This window comes from Theropithecus gelada, chromosome 6 (assembly GCF_003255815.1).
Source record: "Theropithecus gelada isolate Dixy chromosome 6, Tgel_1.0, whole genome shotgun sequence".
Classification (NCBI taxonomy): domain Eukaryota; kingdom Metazoa; phylum Chordata; class Mammalia; order Primates; family Cercopithecidae; genus Theropithecus; species Theropithecus gelada.
In genome coordinates this window covers 123,883,903-123,899,411 of record NC_037673.1, presented here as the reverse complement: position 1 = coordinate 123,899,411, position 15,509 = coordinate 123,883,903, and the positions used below count along the sequence as shown (strand labels likewise).

Below are 15,509 nucleotides of genomic sequence, written 5' to 3'. Positions count from 1 at the left end.
AGAAGTTAAACAATATTTATAGATATACGAGCTCTGAAGAATATGCTTGGGCCAGTCACCTTCCTTGCCAATTATCCTTTTCAAATCTTGGTTCAAGGTCTACATTCTCTTCTAGAAAGTTTCTAAAGACTTTTTCAGCCTATTCTTTAATTACGTACTCTAATTAGTATTAAATAGGAATTGCTTAATTTCAGACCCATCTTTCCTCCTCAGCTTCTTGCTATTATTTTAAAATATATGCTATTATTAGTACTTAATCATAACACATGCCTTCCTGTCTTGTCTCCTTTATTCAACCGAAGGTAAGAAGGCAGAGAATAATCTTCCTTCCCCATTGATGCTCAGCTTTGGAGTAAGTACTTTGCACATTATATCCTATCATGCTAAAAGCCTTATGGAAGAAAAAATGGTTAGGATGCTATGAAATACAAAATGGGGAAAAGAACTAGAGCAGTGGCTCTCAAAGCATGGTCCCAGGCTGGCATTACTACCAGTTGATAAAAATGGCAATTCTCAGGTGCCAGTCCAGACCCACTGCTCCGGCTCTCTGGGATGGGACCAGCTTCTGTGTTTGTTGTGTACTCCAGGTGATTCTGAAGCTTGCTACAGTATAAAAACCATGGAACTCCACCTTTTCCAGGAGCACACATTAAATCAGGCAGTCAGGCTTGTTGTCTTCACTACCTTTCTAATCTTTATATCCTAACTTTTGTGCTGTTAGAATAAAGAATTGAGAATTTGATCCATGTAAATATGGTTTGGTTAAAGGAGAGAAGAGAAATAACCCGCACACCATCACACAGCATTGCTCCACCTCAGTGTCCTGATAGAACCTAGAGAGAATACTTGGAATGTAGTAGCTCTTAATCACTTAGAGAAATTTAGATGTCTACAGGTCGTTAGGAGAGGGAAGTACTCCAACCTCAGGGACCTTTTTTGAGCTCCAGTCACGCATGAGGAGGGTGAGGCTGTTTCCTCCTCGGACGAGGCTCCCCTTGGTGAGCCTCAGAAGGCTTGTCACTTACTCTGAGTGCAGTAGAGCCCTGTCCAGCCAGGAGTGCATTTACATTCCCCATCGTAGGCGCTGCAGAAAGCTCCATTGTGGCAGTTGCAGGTGTGGATGCAGTTTGGGCCCCAGTGGGCAGGTGGACATGCTGAAATTACAGGTGTGGAGAAGTCCATCAGAGCTCTGAGGCCAATACCAAGTAGGGAGAATTCCATCCACCCCTACACATCTCCCTGCATGTGAGAGGTTAGCAGTGTACATTAGGACTAAGAAAGCACGCTGCTCTGAATTCTGCATCAAATCCCAGAAGGCCATGCCGACTTCAACAATGACTGTCATTACTGACACACGTATTCATTTACAACTGCAGAGTGAGGTGGCTGGGGCAAAAATCACCTCAAGTTTACAGATTCAGTTATTAAACAGACACACATTCAACACCTATTATGTACCCAACACTCTTCCAGGCACAAGGAAGATAGCAGAGGACAAGACAAAGTCCAAACCATCCTCTGGAAGCTTGTATTTTGGTAAGGGAGGCAGGCAAACCAACCAACCAACCAACCAACCAACCAACCAACCAAGTGAAAAATCAATGGTGGTAAGTATTATGAAAAAAACATAAAGAGGACAAGGAAGATAATAATTTTGGGAGCTAGTTCTCTGAGGAAGGCCTCTGTGAGGAGAGGACATTTGAGCAGAGATAAGGTGTGGAAAATGACTTGACTCAAGAGAGGTTAAAGGACCGAAGGCCATGTAGCTCATGTTCACAATTTCTAAATCCTGTACTCTTCAGTCTACTCTAGAGTTGCCACTTCAGGCTTCTTTTAAATATTGAGGTTCCCAGCGGTATGTAAAAATTGGTTTTCTTGTAAAAACTCTTAATTGGAAGACGCAGAAAATCATACAATTAAATCATTAGGGGTCACTGCCGATTGAAGAGACATCAGAAAGTCAGATAAAGTATCTGTGAAATAATAACATGAGATCAGGGGGTAAAATAATTTCATTGACAAAAAATACTTTTTATTCATATTAATACTTCAGGAACATAATTGCATAGAAGGAGGACCGCCTGTAATTTCTATATGGCTACCCCGTAGGGAATGTGGACCAATAAAGACAATCAATAATACATATGAAGTAACTTTATAAATGAAAAAAAATTCTTCCATAATTGTGTGCACTGTTTTTGTCCAAGAGCAAGGGGAAAATACTAGCTGACACTTGAGGTCTCGAGTGAGCATTAGAACAAATTTTCTAAGTACAACACCCTCATTTTACAGCTGAAGAAACTGAGGCCACAAAAGGTTAATAGTGACTCGTACAAGGTCACACAGATTAATAACAATATTTGCTATTTGTTAGACAAATACAGCTTCCCTCTTTTAAAGCCACAGTGAGACTCGGTGAAAACTATTGCAGTGTCTAGCCCGTCTGATGCTCAGGGAAGCACTCTTTACCTAAAGCAACCTATTCCTTAGATGATATTTAATCAGCTTTTGTAAACCCATTTATGTTCACGATATAGTTTTCTGAAGTAACCCACTGCCATTAGGTTTTTCTCCCTATATTTGTTATGATCAGAGAATGGGAATAAGCATTACTCAACTTCATATTCCCAAAAGGTAAATGTAGAGATAGTGCTTTAAAAAATCATTTTCCCAAAGACACCTGCCCCTTTAAATGTACCCCTTTAAGTTTTCAAAGTCTGTGTTTTCACTGTGAAGGACTTTGCTCTCTTTAGACAGGCTCACAATCAGCCAGAAGAAATATGAAGATGGTTCCATAGAGTCCATAAGGGAATCAATGAAATCAATGATCCCCAGGAGAAGCAAAGGCTTTTGCCAAATAAATCAGCTTCCTGTGGAGTGATTATCGGGGCAGGCAACACTATAGTCTCCATTCATAGTTGTGTTTCTATTTTTGTTCCTTTCAGCACATTCCTCCTCCAAATGAGGAAGGGACGAATTTCCAAAATAAAGACTGCTTTTCAAAGGAGCAATATAAATCAATCATTTTATGACAATGATATTGGACCTTTTACTCTTCCCAAATCCTGTTTTTCAGTATCTATTTATCAATCTGTCCATATCCCCAGCTATCCGTCACAGCCCTTGCAACACATGTAGATTTAAACAGACTGATTTCTTCTGAAGTGATGCCCCCAGAATGCAGTGAAATCACATCGCATAACACTTCCTTCACCAAAGAGCTACACTTCTGAGATTTATTAGCTCTGTTCTCTTATTCCTAAAAAATGGGGTACAGCCTGGACTACTAACGGAAAAAATTAACATTCAGAAAAAAGTCTTCCAGCAAAAAACATATTGCTCATCAATTAGTATTTGCAGGTTGCTTGTAACTGTGAGGTTTGAATTAAATTATCAATAAAGCACCATGTAAAATGACTGCTCACAGTAATTCTTTGATTTCTCTTATGCGCATGATGGGGGAATTCAATATAAACTGAGAGTGTTTCATAAAATTTATAATGAATGAAACCAGATCACCCCATACATATGCTATTCCTTGGTCAAAAGTTGAATACTTTTAGACATTGCCCTGACCCTTTCAAAACATTCATGAATGACTTATAGTCAATGTCATTTTTTTCATGACATGGGTGCTCTAAGAGTCATCTATATAGTCCCTTATAGGGTCACACAATTCCTGTCTGAAATCCAATGGTGTGGAAGGCACTTGGGTGATGCCAACGTGAAGGTAAGCATATTAGGTGAGCAGTTCACTCTGGTTCCCAATAGGTTTCTAAGGCTCACATCATTTAATTCCATTTTTTCTTTCTCTGTAATTAACTTTCCAGATAAACACAAAATGAAGAGATAAACTTCTAAATACGGCTGTTTTGCTTTATTTCAATGGACGATGAATCACTGAAAAGTGGATAAGCAAAATGTTACATATTTAGGTTCTTTCCAAGACATTATTTGGATTAAACATAGGACCATTGCATAGAGGTCTTAATGGGAAAAAAAAAGAATTAAAAAAAAGGAATTTAAAGTAGAATGTGTCTTTTAATTAGTCATATATTCTTTCTTGATTATATAAAAACACTCATACTTCAATCCTAAAGAATCTGAAAACAAACAAATAAGAACAGTTGATTAATTGTTCTCAAACAAGACTTACGTTGAGAGCAGTCACTGCCGATCCAACCGGGATAACACTGACAAGATCTGTCAATGGGGTTACAGGTTCCGTTGTTGGTGCAGGTACAAATGCCTGCACAGTTTTTCCCAAATCTGCCACTGGGACACACTGTGAATAAGCTATAGGTCAGTAACTCACAATCACAACCCCTCTCACAGAACCCTAGAATCTTAGCACCGGAAATGACTTTAAAGGTCACAGGCCCAGCTGCTCATTGGTAGCTATCTCTGCTCAACAGCATCCCTCGTCTTGAATGGGCTCATTTTTACAAATCCATGAAGCCAAAGATTCTCATTACGGCATCACAAACCAGGGGACATCATTGCACTTCTAGAAATCTGACTTCACGACTTCTTCTTCTGGGAGTCAAAAATCCTTTCTCATATTGATTGTTTATGGGACGATGTGTCCAGCTAAAACTGAAGAGTAGCACAACTCAGGGAATAAAAACGTTTTGCTGGAGTGGCAAGCCAGTTTTTCCAAAGCTCAAAGTCCTATCTGAGAAGCTGCAGACACAGCACAGCAGAAGACATTCCCAGCAGACAGCTGAAAACATGGCCTTCAGGAAGGCCAAGGGGAGGCCTGAGGACAGGGCGTGCTCATCTCCAGGGCGTGCTCATCACCACCCAGCTGTCCGGGATGCTTCGTGCCTTACCTTCGTTGCAGAGGGCACCTGTGAAGCCAGGCAAGCAGTCACACAGGCCGGTGATGTGGTGGCAGGGCCCGCTGCTATGAACACACTGTGGGCATGTCTGGCTGCAGCGATGCCCATAAAAACCAGGGGAGCAGACTGAAAATAGAAGGGAAATCAGCAGTTATCCTTCTGAGATGCGTCTCTCTTGCATTCCAGATTGGGATCTAGTTAAAGTTTTAGAGGTTAAAAAGCAAAACCTTAAAAAAAAAGTAAGAACGATACGGAGAATTTTCCAAGTAGAAAACAAGAACAACGAAGGAACAAAGGAACTCTTTAATAAGGAAAAGAAGTCACTAAACTCTGAGTTTCTTGCGAGCAAGCAAATGTCTTAATCTTCTTTATTTTCCCACTTAAGGCCCCAATTAGCTTAAGGTTTGGCATAAAGCAGGGGCTCCAGAAATTTTCATTGAATAAAGAGATTAAAAAATTATAATACTAATAAGTCTCAAATAAGCACTCTCAAACTATTTATTGATCCTTTATTCTTTAAGAGTCATTACTGGCAATAAAAATAGATCAACAGTCAAAATTTGAAGGTTTTTCCTCCTCAAAATGGTCCAGGTTAATGACTGTAGTCGAAAAGTGATGAAGCAAAATGCTGTATACTTAAGTTTTTGCCAATATATTATTCAGTTTTAAATATAGGATAACTGCATAGAATTCTTATGGGGGAAAAGGCAATTTTAAAAATTAGAATAGTGTAACTTATAATTAGTCACATATTCTTTTTTGATTGCATTTGCTAAAAGATTAAGTAAACTCTTATGGATCCTTCTCTAACTCAGAAGTCTTAAGGACCAATGTCAACAGTCTCCTTTTTCAACTTTGCAATTCCATTTTCCCCATAGCACTGATTTTAAGACTACTAGCAGGATGAATGATTTGCCTCAAGGTTTGGCTGATGTTGACGTCTGGTAATTGAGGTAAGGCCAATGCCAAATTGCTAAATAAAATATTTACAGGTCAATGAATTTCTAGAACACCATTTGCAAGCTTTCAGGAAGGATGAAGAAATATATCCTGATGGTTGTGCCAATGAGGCAATGAAGTAATTATTGAGAAGAAATGGTTAAATCCCCATCTGTTAGGTTAGTTCTGAAGGCTGGAAAGAATGAAGCTCTTGGGGAAGTGCTCTCAACACAGTTCTGCAAAGGACAAGTGAACCATTACACTCTCTTTTGCCTTCAAGTGCAACAGGATATCACTATAAACTGAGAGGTAGGACAGAGATCATTATTCTGTACATGGTGCCCAGGGAAGGGAAGGTGGAAATTACTGCCTAATGAGACACTTACTCCTCTGACAAGTGGTGCCGCGGAAGCCTGGTGCACACTCGCAGATGCCATCGTCAGGGGAGCACGAAGCCCCATTTTTACAGTAGCAGGGCAGGGAGCAGTTGGGGCCCCAGTGTCCCTCAGCACACACGCTGTCACAGTGGACACCTGTAATAATGCACATGGGGCAAGGCTGAGTGAGAGGCGGTGTGGAACTTCCGCAGATACTAATTCAAAGATGAGGACTAAGCTCACAGTACTAAACCTGAGGATCACGAGCAGCAATGAATGGCGAGTTATCACCTTATACACATCAGTACACAGTATCATCATAACATTAAAATAATACCCAGAACAATTTTCTATGGAGTCACGAAGAAGGAATAGCACACTTTTGTTATACTGATTTTTATTCTTTAGGAGGAGGGAGCAAAGCGGAAGCCCAAGGGCTCTGTCTATTGCAAGTAAAATTTATCAACAATACGATATATTTTAGCCTTGGTGACTTCCTCCTCCTCCTTCCATTCTTTGTTTTCATAGAGAAATAAAGTGTAAAAGGATAAGGCAATGCACAGTTCCATAAAATGTTTTACATAAAGAAAACCCTCCCCTGGATTAAACAAATAAACATAATCTTAAAATAACTTGATGGTGCATTGTGCAGAACAGAAAGATGTACTGACACGTGCCACCAAATTCCTCCTTAAAAATCTTATCTGACATTGGAGAGATATTGGCAGAATATCACAACTGACATTATTTGTAGCTGTTGTCTATGCTATCAATTATTATGAAACTGTATGCAGGTGTTTAACTCTCATTTTAAGTATTGAGAAACTTTAGAATTAACAACAACAACAACAAAAATGCCAAAAGGAAACAGAGAGGAAAGCCAAGCTTGCAAAAATATATCTAAAACCAGGTTTTATTTGAGGTAAATAAAAGTCTCTTCTGTATATTCATATTGGAAATACAATAGGGGCCTCTTTCTTGCCAGAATTCTTCACAACTCAAAGAAATCCTCTTCACATTGAAAGGCAATAAGTAATAATTAGTAGTGAACTGGCAGTTGCTGGCCTCAGAGCAAATGAAAACACATTAAGAGCAAGCACACACACCCTCCCGGATTCCAGAATACTAACAACCACCCAGCACCACGATGCTGAGACGGTCATGTCTTGTGTTACAGTTCTGACTTCTAAAGTAATCAGGCAAAAAGTCACCACAGTCTGAACCTTAATATGGAAGCAGTCCCAAACTATAACATGAATGTTGCTAATTGGTACGCCATTTCCGGTGAACACCGGAATAGCAGAATAGCAAGAAGATCCACTGTTTACTCTTTCTGTTTTTTCCTTCTGAAAGTCTCCCACACAGTAAAGGCCATTAAGCAGCAAGAAAGCACGCAGACCTCATTGTGTCTAGCTTGACTTTGATTTCATTTGGACCGTGGGCTGAAGAAAGGAAACCAGGTCTGTTCATAAACCAATTGGAGTTTACATATTTCCCACAGAATAAAATATGAAATCTGGGCCTACTACGATGATTTTTTTCTTGCAATCATGAATATATTATCTTTTTTTTTTTTTTTCAAATCTCTTTTGAAAAACTGAGATGAAATTGCAAACTCTACCCTCCCCAAACGTGATACATCAGCCACAGAATCTTACCTGGAATTTATATCCACACCTATACTAGGCAGAAGCATCAAACATATTAAGCAGTAAACTACTTCAAAATAAGTCTGCAAACCTAAACTTTGTTTTGTGAATTTAAAGAAAGTACCAACAAGGGTAACCTGCTAAATGCTTCACTCTCAATTCAAATTCAGGTCCTAGACTCTGACCGTGAGCCAAGACTCCTGCTTAACAACAGCTAAGATGGGGACACCTGTTTATCACAGAGACTTAGACAACCAATCCAGGGCATTTTGGTTTGGAGCCATCAAGGCAAATCCCAGTGAAGATTTCGAAGAAGTGGAAGCTGAGTAATTATCTGGTTAATCTGACTGATCATCATCCTGAAAAATTAGTCCTGATTTTTTATGCTTTTTTGTTAGGGTGGGGACTTGGGGGAGACATAAGATTTAGCCATTTATGATGACTTAGTTTATCAACTATTTGCCAAATCACTACTTCAAATTACACTTAATAAATTCAGTTAAGATGGAATGGAGTACACTTTAAGTCAAAAGTATATGCTGCTTTTTTATAACATAGGTTATCATGATTTACATATAGCTTAGCCCATTCTCAATCTGAGCATGTTAAGAAAAACGACTACAGGCCAGATAGGCAAATCTGAGAAAAGAGATCCTTTCTTTCATAACTGATTCCTCTTCCCTTAAGAGGTTTGTTTAGCTGATTAGCCTAGCCATCAGTCATAATCAACTATATCCTGGTAATGTTTGTATAAGTAACAAGGCCCACCCTATAGCAAGAAGATCCACTGCAGACATAAGCTTGTTTCATATGGTTTACCCATCATTTCATTTCCAGAGAATCATAGCAAAGTCTATAGATCATTGATCAAACCTTCTGTGTCCAATCATATAAGCATCTTTCAACTGTCTCAAGCTTACTTGAAAATAACTTTTATCTTAGAATTGCAAAGAAATGTTTCCTTTGAATATAAATTATAAAAATTCTATTACCAACCCCCTCCTAAAAAATTCAAGTCCTTTTATTTTACTCTATCATCAGTAAAAAATGAGTCAGCATTTTGCAGATACTAATGCCTAATCTATGTGAAGATAAATATCAAATATGTCTCAGTTAGGGGGCAATTCCAGGGAAAGGTGTGGAGTTCTCTTTCCTCCTCTTGCTGCACCCTCTTCTCTTATTGCTGCTTCTGCCCTTCTGGTCCTCTGTGCCCTCCTGGTTATTTTTCCCTTCATCTTACAGTCAGAAAAGGACAAGATACATTTATTATTGGTGAGTAGTACCTTCTCTGGAGAATATTGATATTCTAAGACAGCATGCATTCTAAGAGCCTAAGAAATAAATATCTAATTGTGGAATTTCGGGCAGTAAGTATCATGAAGAGAGTGTTGGGTAACTGTTTCTCTAAGTCGCACCAGGTATATGACTGCTGATGTGACTTCCATGTAAGTATAATCCTGAAATGAAATATTCTCCAGGATGAAGAGTTGTAAAATTTGCTTTAACCATTATTTCTGTCTCTGTGTGTGTACATGTGTATTATTTATATTTATCTCCACTTATTTTCTGCCAACTTTGCTAGAGTCCTACAAAACATCTTTTTGTTTCCTTGTTTATCAAAGGCAGAAAAGGAAACCCAACTCAGCAAACATTCAAGGGATCTGGCCAGCTACTGGCTTGCTGGTGAGAAGTTTTCTTAAAAATGTAACTCCAGGGTGATAATGACTACAGAACAGGCACACCCCGCTCTGCCTGGGGAGCATGATCAGGAACAGTGGTAGCTTGTGAAGGGAGAAGAGGACTGTAGGCTAAAGGAACAGTGGCTGCAAGGCTCAGAAGCCCAAAGAAGTGTCTGTCCTTTGGGAATTGCAAGTGTTGGGTACAGCTGAAACTCAGGGGCTGGGGAGAGCAGGTGAGGTATCTGGGCAGCCAAGCGGTGGCCACATTGAGTTGAGCCAACAGTGCCATGCTATAGAGTGTGAACCTCCCGCTGGTGTTAACAGGGACCAAATGAACAATTTTAAGAAGGAAGGAGCATAACTAAATTTGCGCTTTATAGGAGGACAGAAGATGGCCTGAAGATGTTGAGCCTGGGAAGAAAGAAAACTTGTCAGGTGCTCTTTTACCTGGGGAACCCCAAATGGGGATAAAAAAATATGATCAAAGTGACAAGGCATGAACCTAAGTCAATGTCAGCACAGATGCAGGGGAAGATGAATTCTGGAGAGATATAGAAGAAAATGCAGATGACGACTCCCCTCCAATTCTCCACCAAAGGTAATTAATTCTGGCAGCTCCCTGAGGGAGAGACAATGCCTGTTTTTGCTCACCATAGCACCTAGCACATGGGAGGTGTTAAATAAATATTTGTTGAATGAATCAATAAGCATAATTCCTCTTTCCTATATGATATTCAGGACCACTTTCCAATGGGATGGAGCAACCACATCATTCTTTGCTTTCCTGAATAAGTCTTCACTCAAACCAGGAAGCCCAGCATATTTATAGGTTGTGACCCTTCCCTGCTAAGGAGGTGGAGATGTCTGCCTTGCTTATTTTTGAGCAAATATGCATTTGGGGGCTCAGGTCTGTGTTTTTACATGTAAGCCCAGATTATTAGGCCATAAAAGAATTATATGACATCTTACGGAAATTCCTTCAGAAGTTTTAGCAAAAAATAGACAAAAACTTGAATAGTTCAGGAAACAACTTCCTAAAATATTGGGAAGAAGGGGCAAAATGGGAAGGGGGTAGGTTTAAATCTGCAGCCATCTCTGGTTCAATGGGAGCATTTCTCTTCTGATAAATGTACTAATGCTGATAAGGAGATCTGTAAGGGACTGTTTTTGCCAGGACTGAGAACAAAGAGCTCTTTGATAGCCTTCACAAGTTGCTAGGCAATGGCTGAATGATCGTGATAAACTTCAGCTAAGCAGCTCTAAAGAAATGTTCGTGCAATTAATGCCTGATGCATTATGCCAGCGGCCTCAATGTGAAATCAGCATTCACTGGGCATTTGTGATTGCATGAATGCAGTAAACAAATCATCTGGGGTGTCATTCTTTCCCCTCTCATAGATATAACCCCAAATCCTTGTCTTACTTAATTGCTTATATTCCTTATGCCAGTATTCCAATATTTGGAGCAATAGTGAATGAAGAAAATTATTTTGATTCAATGTCTAACTCCTGGGCAACAAGCTATTAAACGTATATTAGAGCAAAGAGAGATATTTGTTAATAATAATTGGGCTTGGTAATTATAAGATGGAGGAAATACAGTATTTAGTCACAACACATTTTCTGCTTTTCTAATCCTTTGACCAACAAAGCAGTGATGTAGTGTAGTGTAGTGTAGTGTAGTGTAGTGTAGTGTAGTGCGGTGTGGTGTAGTATAGAGAAGTTATTCACTGGTATATCCATCTCTGCCGATACAGTGTCTGTCTTGATGCAATGTGAGCTTCTGCAGGATGAGAGTTGGCATCACTTCCTCTCCATGTTTCCAGCACCCAAGCATTGTGGTTGCATAGAACCTGGAGACACTCAACAAATGGTTGTTACACCAAATCTTTCTATTTGGGTACTATGGATTTTAAAGATCCAGTAAAAAAGGAATCTCCTTAATATAGTTCAACAAAGTTGAAAAATGTCTTGATAAGTCATATAAATCAGAGATGTTAGCCTTTGCAGTTACAAAACAAAAAAAATTACCAGACACCATGGCCTGCCTGAGTCTGGACCCAGATAAAAGCAAGCAGAAAGGATTGCTAGGCAGATAGTGGAGCTTTGGCTTTTTCTGTGGCCTTTTTTGGGGGGGGGAAATGAGCCCCTCCCTTCACTCTCACAGCAGGGGCCCAGGCTTCTGCTTTTATATGATCCCCTCCCCCAGACAGACAGACATATACATATGAACCTGCAGACACACTCTCCACCCCTCAATACCCAAAAGGGTCAGATAGTGAGTCATTTGTACTTGTGGCTGATTGGGTGCAGGCATGTAAATTAAACTCATTTGACTAAAGTTATTATCTCCAACTTGGATTTGCACTTATATGTCACTGGACAGAGGAAGGTAGGTCTCCCCTTATTTTAACAATTCGGGCATCTCTTAGCTGCATGAGACATCACCTCAGGACAGATTAGTCCCTGAAGTAGCAGCTCACTCACTCAGCTGATCAAACTTGGTGTTTGTTAAAACATGGAGAGGAGAGCTTTCCTTGTGGAGAGAGGCTGAGGCCACTGTAGGCCTAGTTCTGCTTGCTGGGAAGAGTGGAAAAGTGGGCTCTTCTCATCAACTTGCCCACGGGACTCCTCCTTCCAATTCCACCACTCCTGGCTGGGCTCAGATGAGCCCCCAACCTCTCCTTTTATTCTCCTTCCCCTCCCCTTACAATTATACCACACCTTGCTAGTCTCTTCTCTCTTTCTCAAGACGCCTAGAGTTTGATTAGGTGTCCTATTATCCTTTTTATCTGTTTAGCATTTAACATTTTTATTCTGGTATAAACACATCCTTAAATCTCCTCTTCTCATTTGCCATTGATTATGTGGTTTCTGTCAAAGAAATGCACCCCAGACCCCAAGCTCTTCAATAACTGTAGTAATACAACACAGCAGATGCCAGTATGCAGACCATAATTGCCACTGCCTGCCTGGGTCACCAGGGCAGACAAGGCCACCAAGTAAGGTTTTGCAAGTTGTGCACTATGCAAGAGCCCCTGGCCAAGGGGCTAACTTGGGGCAGAAATCCAGCTTGCACTTCATGTGCCAAGGAGTACATCCTGAGGGATTTCCAAATCTTTTCCAAATTTGTATCAAATGTGCCTTATGGATGGGCAGAGGCTCCATAATCTTCCTCCTACTAAGCCACTTTCCAAATTCTCATTTAGTAGGTGTGAGGTGGGGACTGGGAATATGCAAGTTCGAAGAGTTCCCAGGTGACAGTGATCTTAGCCAGGGCTGGGAATGAGGCCGGACACCGCACATGTTCCCAGTCAGCTGGAATGAAATCTTGATTAGCTGTAATGCTGAGCAAATGGGTGTTCTGGCTGACTGAAGTCAGAGCAGAAAAGAAGACATAAACTTCAGTCTGTTTCTGTAATTTTGGGAAAATACTTTATAATAGTATATCACTCAACTGCTTTGGAAATATACATATGTAAGTATACACACACACTCATAATTATATTTCATTGACATCTGAAATTTCAGTATAATCATTTTGAAAAGCCAGCCTCATTTTATAGCAGAGAGAGAGAGAAAGAGTGTACCAGAGGTCCAGAGGCATAGGAGAAGCAGCATAGGATACGGCCTAAATCCTGAATGGTATTTCATCTTCCCCATTCTTCTACTGCAATCTGCCTCTTTTTGATAAAATAGTCTATTGGCTAAAAATGACAATAAATTAAGGTTTCAAATAACCACATACTACAATAAAATGGTACTTTATTTGGAAATAGGATCTAAAATGTCAAACGCAACTTTTATTTTGTTTACTTTTCATAGCAGTATATTTTGAGGACTTATTTTATGACTAGGTAAAATAGGACTATCAATTATAATAGAAATAAAAAAGCCTCAGTTCCTCTAAGAGAATAGACAGTCAAATACTAGATATGGGTTGAAATTATAAGGAATGGTGGATGTGAGTACATAGTAAGAGAGCAAGCCAACTTCCTTGGCATCTCACCTTAGGGCGAGACTTCCTCAATTTAGTCATGTTAATTCCTTTGTAAAGAGGAACAAGACCCTTCTGACTCTTATCTCTGGCTCCAAATCCAACTGATCAGCCTCTCCCCACAGTGTCCGCAGTTGACGGAGCACTTAAGACCATCTTGTTGATTTGGTCAGGGGAAGAGCCCTGGCTTCTGTGTCAGATTTCACTGATTTGTTCATAAAAGCCTCACTACACACAAGCCTCCTACCCTACATACTGCTGCCCCGTCCAGGGATACTTAATAGTTCACCTACAGCAATCTCAGCAACAGGGATGAGAGGAAATAGAATTGCTTGCTTCCCTGGGCTTATGGTTTATTTTTTGACCTCAAACCTGGTGTCTTACATGAAAAGCGAAACCTTCTTTATGTTCAGAAGAGTCCTAACAAGGTACTAACCCAAAACACTTTTATGGGTAAAAAATTATCAGTCTGTCCAGTGCAGACAATAAAATGATGTCCTTTGTAAATAATATACAGAAGTTGCTCTTTCCTTTAAAAAAAAATAAGCCAATTCTTGGTCCAATCGTAGGTGTTTTTTGGAACTTCAGTAATTTTCTTTTCCTCTACATGTTTTTTTTTAATACCAAGTGTATTCTGTAAGTGTGAGGGATGACCTCACAGCAGGCTTAGATACTGACAGATGCTTACAGACAAACAGCCCACACAGAAGACCCAGAAATGAGACACTGAGGCAACTTAGCTGGTCTAGAAGCAATAATGACTGACAGGCCATGAGGCAGAGATAGTGGGCAACAAGCAATAGAGCAGCATGAAGCGGTAGTCTTCCCATTTAGAGAAGCAGGCCGGCCACAGATGGACAGAGGATTACAAGATTACATTGTGTGACAAAGCCACTGCATTCCCGTAGGAGCTTGATAGGTCTAAGGCCAGATGGGATAATTTGTCTTACCCCATGACCCAGACTGTGGAATGCAACTAACACATTTTCCGGCTGGCTTCAGGCCAAATCCTGTCTCTTGCTCTTCTCACGTACACTAGAGTGTGCCTTTCATAGGCTGGTTCTAAATCATCAAAGTAGGTGGACACTTGAGCAGTGACTGGTGTGTTCAGGAACACCTCACATTCTTTATATCTTCGCAAGACAAAAGTAGATTTGGTGGAGTGTTGTATAAAACAAATGATGTGGTCTCTCTGTTAGAAAAGTTCTGAATTTGCCAGAAGGTTAAAAATGTTATTTGGCTTCACTGTGGTCATTGAGAAATTAGTATCGATCTCTCCATTTGAGAACTTCAAGAACCCTAGCGAAGTCACAAAATCTAGTTTAATCCCTAGTGTGATGCAGTTTTAACATTTGGGGATAAAGAGCCAAGCCGAAACATTGGAAGGCAGAATTTCCTATTGTGAAGTCAAAGTTATCTCAGGTTTTGCAAGTCAAGATGGAACTACAGGGTCGGGGAGGCCTTGTGTCTGTGGGTAGCTCCTATTGGTAGAAAATAAAGTCCATTGCACCAGCCTTGGCCTGTTTCCCAAGGTAGCTCTCAGATACTAGAAATCAAGCACATGACAGTTCATCTCAGTTTACTCCTTTAAAAACCAAAGAAGCTCTCAACATGTTCCAAGGGGCTGACAGACACAACCTGAAGAGGTTGCTGGTGACATCCCATGTTTATGAATCTGAAGACTTCATATTGTTAAGTGGACAGTATTCCCCAAATTAATCTATAGATTCAATCTCCATTAAATCTCCACCTTGCTTCTTTGTGGAAATTAACATATTGATTTTACCATTCATATGGAAATTCAAGGACCCAGAATGGTCAAAACAATCCTGAAAAAGAAAAATCAACTAAGAGGACTCAAATTTCTCAGTTTTAATACTTCCTACAAAGCTGTAATAATTAAAACAGTATGGTGCTGGCATAAGGAGAAACATACAGACTAATGAAATGAAATAGAGAGTCCAGAAATAAATCCTCTCACATTTATGGAACATTGACTTTTAAAAAGAGTATCAAGACAATTTAGT

At 39.9% G+C, this 15,509-nt stretch overlaps 1 protein-coding gene across 3 annotated transcripts in view; it reads right to left on the bottom strand.

The window, feature by feature from the left end:
- MEGF10 (multiple EGF like domains 10) overlaps positions 1-15,509 on the bottom strand; it is a 171,473-nt gene that overhangs the window by 19,722 nt on the left and 136,242 nt on the right. Inside the window, exons 15-18 of one of the 3 annotated variants that reach the window (XM_025388767.1) lie at positions 6,167-6,313; positions 4,833-4,967; positions 4,157-4,285; positions 1,026-1,154 (exon numbers count right to left, since the gene is read on the bottom strand). In XM_025388767.1, coding sequence (XP_025244552.1) covers positions 1,026-1,154; positions 4,157-4,285; positions 4,833-4,967; positions 6,167-6,313 — 540 coding nt within the window. Of the gene's footprint in view, positions 1-1,025; positions 1,155-4,156; positions 4,286-4,832; positions 4,968-6,166; positions 6,314-14,866; positions 15,312-15,509 lie in introns of those variants that run through there. The other 2 variants (XM_025388768.1, XM_025388769.1) reach the window with 2 other exon arrangements.